Source organism: Haliotis cracherodii, unplaced genomic scaffold (assembly GCF_022045235.1).
Source record: "Haliotis cracherodii isolate W230 unplaced genomic scaffold, xgHalCrac1.p SCAF_3, whole genome shotgun sequence".
In the NCBI taxonomy this organism is placed as follows: domain Eukaryota; kingdom Metazoa; phylum Mollusca; class Gastropoda; order Lepetellida; family Haliotidae; genus Haliotis; species Haliotis cracherodii.
This window is the reverse complement of record NW_027266286.1, coordinates 21,305,795-21,316,145: the sequence shown is the minus strand read 5'-3', so window position 1 is coordinate 21,316,145 and position 10,351 is coordinate 21,305,795. Positions and strand designations below refer to the sequence as shown.

The window sequence follows — 10,351 nt, the reverse complement described above, 5'->3', positions numbered from 1 at the left end:
AATATATAGTATGATCAGTTCCTGCTTGATAAAACTTCTGTAGGCCAAGAGCCTGTTTACTCTGGAAGTCAAGAAGTTCCTTTTTTAGCCATTGAGACTTTTTAGGGATAAACCCACAGTGCCCATGTCTCCCCATTTAGCCAATCCTAGGCTATTCCACTCATTGAGAGCGCAAAGTTAATGAGCTCCCAGGTCTATATTGGTTACAGCCAATGTCGATCAGCTGTCGATGTGTCTTGCTGATTGTCTTGTCAGAGTGTTGTCATATTTGTTCCTTGTTTATGTATCAGTGATCTTTGCCTGTGACAATTGACGTCCAGCCTCTTAAGACTGGACCTTGTTCATATATCTAGCTGAGAGTAATACAAATGTGAGCTTTTACCACGTTGTCTGTCATTTCTATATTTATATTTATTTACACCCTAGTCGCAAGGGCTCTGCTCCGTGACAACTTAAAAAGAGATGTTATAAGATATAGCCACTACAAATTCGTCTACCTTCTAAAAGGGAACATATTTGCAGAAATAGAAAAAGGAGCATGACATTGGACAAATAATCCAGTAAAGTATATCGAGCAACGATCCACGCCGCTAGGGTACAATAACATGCATTCAACCAAGTCATTGAGCCTCGTACGACCAGACAAGGTTTATAGGCGCTATTCTAAACCGGAATCCTCACCCGGTTGGCTGATTTAAATGTAGGGGCATACCGAGTTTGTATTTCATGTAATTCGAAATTGAAAAAAAAACTTTTGTTAATTTTGAATATGTAATAAAGTTTATATAAAAATAATTGGTGGATGGGTAATTTTGTGAAAAATACATTGGTTCAATGAAGAAGTGAATTTGCAACACATGAGAGTTCAGTTTCAGATATGCACGTGTGACGTTACCCAGTTGAACATGTGTGCTCCAATCCACGTGCTTGTCGCCTGTTCTTCCGTAAGTATATATGGCTGTGTAATTAATGCCCCATCAGCAAGTTTGCAGATGTGCTCGATCATATTTTAAACGTCACAAGTCATGCTTCCAAGCTGATCACAAGATATGCTGCTAAGCCTTAGAAGTGAAACCAGTATGAGTTATTGTGGTTTAAGCATTATCATTACAGTAATACTGGCATCGTAATGGGAGACTCTATGAATGGGATATTATGTGATGGTAGGTAGACTGTTAGCCTTCTCGCGTCTCACGGGCAGCTTTGTTTGTTGAGACAGGCAGATAGTCCAAGCCTCCTATACCACTATCGGAGAGGTTATGTAAATATTGCAATTGCAATTTGGTGGAAGATGAATGTCATTTTTTACTACAATGCAGTTTTTATGAAGATTTACGGCATTATTTATATTGTGGAGCTGAAGAAAACAACCGAAATTTTAATGTAATATGCGAAGAAGAGAAATTTATTTACTTAATGAATTCCAACGTTTTGCAAAAATTGCTTGCCGCAAAGCTTTTTAAAATGTTTAAGAGACGACAGTCGTCGCCATGATTACTAAATTACCTCTCTCTCTACCTATTCTTTCTTTTTCTTTCGTTGTCGATTCGAGGAGTTTATTATTGTTTCCTGTGAGTCTTCTGATTTCGTAGCTAAATTTCCCACCTCTCACATTATATATATTATGTATATAGTTTGTTTATATTGTGTATAGTGTCTCATAAGCCAATGTCTGACTGGAAGCACTCCATACACCTTTTATCTTATGTGCATCGCTTTTCTATTGGACATGTGCGTGTGACACTTTAATAAACATTTTACTACTGTTGTATACTCCACAGCGAGATGAGAATGAAATCGAGTGCGCACTGATCCAGTGACCAGGGCCTAGATTTTCGAAACGATCGTAGCCCTACGATTATCGTAAAGTTATTGTAAGGAAATCGTAGGCTATCGTAGCATATTTTCGAAACTATCGTAGCCCTAAGATTTCTTAAGATTGTCGTAAATATAAGATAGCCCCATACCTGTCGTAAGTTTATTCTATCTTCATTCAAGATGGCGGCATACCTTTCCATAGATATTTTGCCATACAACATATGTAGGATTGTACAGAATTTCACTCAAATATGTGCATGTTAAACAATGTGACCTGACAATGTGATCATGAATTCCGTGTCACTTATCTATGTTGTTATTGTCAGCAGCTGGGAAATCTCCGTGACGTCACTGGGAAATACCCCGCTTTTTCAATCTCTAACACAAATGAGTTCTCTGTCAGAGTTACGACAGGTATCCTAACTCTGAACGATCTGCGACAGGTTTACGATTGTTTCGAAAATCTATCTTATCTTAACCTTAAGATATCTTATCTTTGAACGTAAGTTGTTAAGATTTATCTTAGCTAAGATCGTTTCGAAAATCTAGGCCCAGGTTAATTAGGGGCTGAAACAGAGGGGCTGAAATACATCCTGGTGACAATATCTATGGATTTCTAGAAGTGACATCGTCGTGTTGTCGCCCTTACAAAACCAAGCAAACAATTAATACAGGCTTGACTTATTGAATTCCGATTCGCTATTCTTTCCATGAGACGTTTCCATACATATCAAGCAAGACACCAATTTTTTCGTACATTTTAAGGCCTTTTAAAATCATTTAAGATGGGATGACATTTTTTAAAAATGTCGCATTATTTCTCAAAATATTACTCAAATCGCGACAATGTCACAGTTGGTCAAAATGTCGCATTATCACGATGTCGCGTGTGGGTTAGGTTAGTGACTTCTTTCTTGATTTTGTAATAACACTGTAATGTCGTAAAGAGTATCATGAATTGCCGACATTGTTTAGACACAGCATTTTCTCGCGACCTCGTGTGGACGACAAGAAGCGCCACTTTGAACTGGTTATTACAATTATTAAATTTTAGGCATCTGTCTGCTGCTGCTTGGTCCAGACATGAACCACCAAATTACTGTTTCAATGAGTTATCATAATGTTCAACAAAATCAAGGAAGGTGAGGTGAAGTGAGGTGAAATGGGGTTTCACGACGCGTCCATCATTATTGCACTTACATAGCGACGTGCATCCACGTGTGTGTGTGGCTGCTTGTACTAGTCCGGACTGTTCCCGATTAATAGTGCTAGCCCACTGAGATACCATGCCGCAGTTTAACATGAATACCCCACTCAGACACAGCATACTGACTCCAAGCCGACCAGTCCTTGTTTTAGCCCCATAATGCCGAGCGCCAGACAGGGTAACAACAAGTACCATCTTTTGGTATGACGCGGCCGGGGATCGAACCCTGGACCTTCCGCTCTCCGGGCGGCGCCCTACCACTAGACCACGGAGGCGGTCCAATCAAGGAAGGACTTTCTTTATATTCACAGAGCGTATGTGAAACAAGCGGAATTATACCATGTGGAACCATGTGGGTTCTCAAAAGCTCAAAGGATTTGCTTAATGTTTTGCAATCTCAGAAAAAAAATAAGCTTAATGTTGTCAAAACATTTGATTTTTTCAATATTGTACGCCACTATCCCTCAGGACTTTTGATTTCTCACTATTGTACGCCACTATCGCACCCTACACAAACATCCATTCCTTGATTTCATGGGGCATTTGTCACTGAACGTAATGATCATAGATATAAAGTACTAGTATTCATTAAGTAAAGCAAATGACATCTGAGGTTTACTGAGACAATAATATTCGAGATGCTGGATCTATGTCGCTTTATATGAAGATTTCAAAGAGGGTAAAAAGACCCATGTTGTCAAAGTCAAAAGAAGGGAATTTGGCCAAAAAGTTTAACTTAAGCTTAATTTAAACGTTTGAGGTACAATCGCTTTTTATGAAAATTTCAAAGAGGGTGAAAAGACCCTTGCTCAAATGTACAACGTGCCGCTGAGTATGTGTTGAATACAACTGTCTCCTTGAGAAACGCCCAGTGCTTGACATTATTGGTTGTCACTTTGCAATTATGACATTAAGCAATATTTAACTTTTTCAAGGTAGGATACACAGGGCTTTTGGCTTTAGATCATCGTATCCCTATGTGCCGAACCAATGCCAATACTGTACGTACAAGGTTACCGCCCTCCCCTTAAATTCCCAGAGAACAGTAACACTAGAGCATCAAACAACGACAAACTCTGCTTCAAGAATTTATTATGTTAACATAATCAGGGACGTCCGAGTGATTTCCGATAGACATTCACGTTGTCTTCCATGGATCCTGAAAACATATGATTACGAAATGATTCGTCAGCTGAATAAATGCAATTCCTGTTCAGTAATCTCACTTTAGTATCACTGAAGTTATTGATACTACTATTAATTATACGTTTAGGTAGTTCTGGTGATTTCGCCAACAGGGATGCAGGGTCATTTATGAGACAGAATCCTACCTTCACTGTGTCGCTTGTTTCTATGCGTCAGTCGGCTGACGAATCCCCTTTTTGGCAGATCCCGCGCCGTTCCCTGGAAAATCGATATATTAAACATGAGGTTACAAAACCTATGGGGGTGGTGGTGAGAGGGGGGAGGGGGCGGTCCGGTAGCCTAGTGGTTAAAGCGTCGCTCCTCACGCCGAAGACCCGGGTTCGATTCTCGACGTGGGTACAATGTGTGAAGCCCATTTCTGCTAAAAGCGTTGCGGTGCAAAACCAGACTCACACACTCACTCACTCACTCACTCACAAAACCTATGCACAAGGTAGCGACCCTGTCAAACAACGAAAAAATGAAAAACAATCAGCATTCTTTGGACGGGACCGATCCAATTTATGGTCAAAATATGGCAAAATCAATACATTAATTGTTTGATCAAAGAACGTGGTACACGTGATATATGAAATATAATCACATATATGGCGAGTATGACAACTGAGGTAGAAATCTGCCCAAACCACGCATCAGTACAATCAAAGTTTGGTTTGACTTTAAAACCTCAAGCCACAGTAGATTTCCATGCGTTTATGACTGATGCTACCGGTAGGATAGGACACCCTCACCTTTTGGCGGACACCTGGTATCATAATGGATATAGTCGGAATCATACAATGGACTCTGCAGATCTCTACTGCTGTTGGAATATGATTATAATGAGGTATATTTACCTCCTTGACTTCCTTCATTGGCTTCCTCAAACAGATCTCTGGCGCTGATCTGCTGCTCATCATTCTCTAATTGGTCAGCATTCTCATCTGCGTTCTCGATTTCTGAAAAGTATGATGTTCAAATTATGTCAATTTTAACAAAATGTAAATAATGCGGACTGTTGATTTGGTTTTGAAAAAGGGCAAACTGAAGATATTTATTTATCTCATCGATAGCATCCATACTTTGTGACATTTCTCCTTCACGATACATGTGTTTCCAGTACCCTTTACCCTTGTCATGTCATAAAAATATCACAAAATGTTAGACCATTACAATACATGTACATGCATAAAACAAGTACAAGTGGGCCCTGAGTTCTACTATTCAGGGTACAATGCGATATAGTATCTCCGTACGCTAGCGCTATAAACTCGACAGAAGTCCGATCACACACGTCCATGCGTCAAATAAACTTGGATGTCGCGTTCAAACCTCTTTGAACTCACCCAGGGTGTTACATCCGTTTCCATCGTACTACCCAAACCTCACACGTAGCACCTTGACAACTACTTGATGGACGAGGCTTAAATCATACCTCTCTTCCCACGGAATCCTCGGGACCAGAACCTTGATCTGACGCCCGGACAGCGAGACAACACCCTTGCTGCTCTATAGATACAGGATGTAGTTGTTCTCCAATACATCCTGATCCGGTAGTTGTTGTAGCCATAGAGTCCATCAGCGTGCATCGCCAGCAGGCACACCAACAGAGCCGCGACAAGTATCAGCTTCATTACGTCTAAAGAACAATAACATCTGCTTAATCAACTAGCAATAGTGCTATGCGACAGTGTATTATTTCTGATGATGGTAAGTGGCAACTTGATTGTGGCGTTCACTTTATGTTGAGTGAGTGAGTGTTGTTTTACGCCGCTTTTAGCAATATTCCAGCAATATCACGGCGGGAGACACCAGAAATGGGCTTCACACATTGTACCCATGTCAGGAATCGAACCCGGGTCTTCGGCGTGACGAGTGAACGCTTTAACCACTAGGCTACCTGACCGCCCACATAATGTTGATATTGGAAGTGACCTTTATGTAGAGTAACTTCCCTTGGTTATTTGGGGTCGAACTCCGCCCCAGCGCTTGACACCTTCGTTAACTTACCGGTATAGAGAACTCCGCTGTGAGGAGTCTGCTACTTGTATACAAATGTTGACAGCCGATTATTTCAGACGCTTCGAAGTTCGCGGAATATCTGGACGGCGGACTGTACCTACATAAGTTCTAGACGAGGGGAATTCGAGGCATCTTATCTACGACTTGACTTGCGTCTATCTATTTGCCCAGTGCGGACGGGATAGCTATTGGAAAACAAAGACATTTCTACCTGCTTCCAACACTGGGTCCTGGCAAGATCGAAGCACCAGCCTCATTTGAAACATTCAAGTGTGCCGAACAGTCGACATTCGGAAATGCACTCTTTGTTTGTTTGTTGTATAACGCCACACTCAGCAATATTCCAGCTATATGACGGCGGATTGTAAGTAATCGAGTCGGGGCCAAACAATCCAGTGATTGACAACATGAGCATCGATCCACGCAATTTGGATCGATGACATGCATCAAACCAAGTCAGCGAGCCTGACCACCCGATCCTGTTAGTCGTCTCTTACGACAAGCAAAGTCGTATTTTACGGCAAGCATGGGTTGCTGAAGACCTATTCTACCCCGGATCTTCACGGTCCGGAATGCACTGATTGTAATTAGGATCTGATATATTCACATTACTTCTGTCACATAGTTTGACACCTTGTGAGATTGTAAACCTAATCCGATGTATTTCAAAATAACATTTGATTGTTCTTTGATATTGTGCGGTTATTTGATGATTTCACAATTTAGTTCTGTACGTTCCGGTTTCTGTGTTAACCTTTGCGTTTAAAAATGGAAATCGTAACACTTTGTATGTCTGTTTGTCGATTTGTCTGCCTGTCCAACTGATTAAGAGATTAGCATGTTGTTCTAAGATTTGTGTCATGGAAGAGTACCATGATGACCGCAGATTTCATTTGGAACCGACGGCAACCCCGTCCATCGACAGATCAATAACAATCGCAAATGTTTTCCGATATTTTAAAATACAAAACTGATCGGTATCATTCAACATCACTCTATTTCTTCGCGTACTCAGAGCTTGACATGAGAGGTGACTAACAGGATCGGGTGGGCATGCTCTCTGTTTTGATTGATTCATGTCATCGTTTCCTAAATGCGTTGATCGATTTGCATGATGTCAATAACTTGATTATCTGGTCCAGGTTCGATTAATTACGAACCGCCGTCGTATAGCTGGAGTATTGCTGTGTGCGGCGTTAAACAACAAAGAAATAAATCACAGTCAGACAGACATGTCGACATTCTAGAATAATGTCGTTATATGCGTCAAAGACAACACCCCTGACAGCAGAATACTGCGATAAAATGGAGTGTTAAATAATTTACATATCATGTCGGCACGCCGAAACCACAATTTCTAAAATTCGGAACACATTATAAGAGTATATTGATAAGTATTCAGCCGCAGTGGAAAGTCTAGTCGTGGTTTTAAGTATCCTACCAGGGCCGACTGACGAAACCCTACCAGTCATGGCGTTGGGTGCTTTAGTTGATGATATTGTATTCCATTGAAAACATTGTCTAGTAAATCTTCCATTTATTTCTTCCGTCCGTCCGATACATTTACCATGTTCTACATAAGTAAACACACAGTCCATCAATACCTAGTGATACACAACTTACAAACAATGTTGAAATGCATATTGGCATTTCTTCCCCATAAGACCGCCTCCGTGGTCTTGTGGTAGAACGTCCGCCCGGAGAAGGGAAGGTCGGGGTTTCGATTCCCGACCGCGTCATAGTATTACGCGTGCGCGCGTGCATGTATGCACGTCGCTATGTACGTGCAATAATCTTGGACCAATATGGTGTCCGATGCCCTATTTTGACTTGTACCATATGTTCACGTGGTTTTCTTGGTGAACATATATGACTTAGTTTTGCATGTGTTTGTGCCATTGTTGGGGCAGGAAACGCTCACCTTTTCGCGAACACCTGGTTTGATCACTGTTGGATTGTTATTAATAAACAAATTCTCATGACGAGTGAATTCTTTATCTACTAAGCTTACCAACTGTTTTTTTCGAGTAATATTATATAGCTAGGAAACGTTTGTGGTTAAATTATACTATATTAACCATTGACATTTCAAAGATTCCATCATTAAATATTTCTGAACATATAGATCAAATGATATGAATTCCAAAGTTCAAACCTTCCTCAGAAAGAAACTAGACCTTTGGCTGAAATATCTAAGACATTCATATTCGGTACACTCATAGCGCTTATGATGTTGAGGTAAGATGTTTAGAAACAGCGGCCTGGAAGTTTGGGATATTGTTCTTACACACCCTCAAACATGTTTTGTTTCTTTGTCACGCCGCACTCGGCAATATTCAAAGAATATGACGGCGGTCTGTGAATTATCGAGTCTTGACCATTCAGTCCAGTAATTGAAGTTATGAGCATCGATCTACTCATGTGGTACACGATGACATGCATGAGCCAAGCCAGCGAGCGTGACCACCCGATCCCGTTAGACCAATTCTAACCAGGATCTTCAAGAGGATCCTAAAGCATGGTTTTCTCAGACACAGACCTAAGAAGGTCTCGTGATATGAAATGTTGGAACACCAATGCAATGGTTTTTTACTATTTCCAAATCATGATCCAATCAATTTAAATTAAATTAGATCGCGAGAGTTCGACTCCAGTATGTGTCAATTGGTGGTGTGTGTTTTTTCAGGTATGATGTGTGTGTGTGTGTGTGTGTGTGTGTGTGTGTGTGTGTGTGTGTGTGTGTGTGTGTGTGTGTGTTTATTTGTTGTTTAATGCCACACTCAGCAACATTCCGGCTATATGAGAGCGGTCTGTGAATAATCGAGTCGGGACCGGACAATCCCCTGATTGACATCATGGGCATCGATCCACGCAATTGGGATACGATGACAAGTAACGAACCAAGTCAGCGAGCCTGACCACCCGATCCCGTTAGTCGCCTTTCACGACAAGCATAGTCGCCTTTTACGGCAAGCATGGGTTGCTGAAGACCTATTCTACCCCGGATCTTCACGGGTCGGTATGATGTGACATTTGTGCATGCTCAAAAGTTCCAATGCCTTTCCCCATTACACTGCCAGAGTGAGGCAAGCAAAGAAAGTGTTATCCCAAATATAAAAATTGTAACATTTGATCACTTTCTAAATGGCATTGTGTGGTCACAGCTTTCGGCCATGGGAGCCGTGCCAATTTACACATGTCTTAGGTTACTCAAATAACGAGTCTGGACTACCAGTTGCTGGACTTCATACCACGTTTACCTACATTCCATACACGCTTGGTACTACGTTTAACGTGAACGTTTTAACCAATAGTCTACCCATCCTCTGCCTCTTTTAGATGTCTTTAAGCTATTACAGCCAATGAATCGGATATAACAGATCTAGAGGCGCACATCTCCATGTTTATGACGAAAAATAATACTTACATCGTAGTTGTACGTATCTTCTTGCAGTGATAGTTTATGCATATCTTGGCCGCCTTATATAGACAAATAGTGTCATCAAAACATGTCGCATATGGGCACCACCCTTATAAAATTACCATGTCTTTCACACCAAATACCTGTCCGTCGTTTTGAAACTGTGAAATCATGGGGCTTTTTTTCACAAGGTGTAGTTGCTTGCCGAGGAACATGGTGTCGATTCCCAGATAAGAATCATACCATGCTTCGAAGTGTCATTTTGTAATTAAAATGTTGCGTAAACAGGATCTGTCAGTTTCACTTAATAATGTCATACACTCAGCTGTTGAACAACAGAAAAAAACATAGATTCAGAGTTCATGTGTAACGCGGGCAACAGATATTGACAGGAAACGTTTGACAAATATATAACTTGGCAAGTCAGTAATAAAATGCAAATCAGAAGTTTACATATTGTCAATATATTTTTACGTTAAATAAATAAAAGCGACAAAGACATTTTCATAATCATGGGAAAAGTAATATACACTGTCCATTGTACGATTCCGACTCTATCGTGATCATATGTTTCTGAAGCACTATCAAATAGTGATGATACCAGTTGTTGGCAAAAGGTGAGCGTATCCTGACCCACCAGTGGCACTCGTCACAAACACAAGTAAAGGCAAGTCAATTGTTAACCTGAACATAAACAT

At 40.8% G+C, this 10,351-nt stretch overlaps 1 protein-coding gene across 1 annotated transcript; it reads right to left on the bottom strand.

Moving 5' to 3' along the window:
* Positions 1 to 4,100: 4,100 nt before the first annotated feature.
* On the bottom strand, positions 4,101 to 9,676 carry LOC139474911 (uncharacterized). The gene is made up of 5 exons (XM_071258103.1): positions 9,660 to 9,676; positions 5,646 to 5,849; positions 5,068 to 5,169; positions 4,357 to 4,429; positions 4,101 to 4,184 (listed from the first exon to the last, which is right to left on the bottom strand). Exons 2-4 carry the CDS (start codon positions 5,842 to 5,844, stop codon positions 4,377 to 4,379), a joined length of 354 nt encoding a protein of 117 aa, XP_071114204.1. The 5' UTR covers positions 5,845 to 5,849; positions 9,660 to 9,676; the 3' UTR covers positions 4,101 to 4,184; positions 4,357 to 4,376.
* Positions 9,677 to 10,351: the final 675 nt, after the last annotated feature.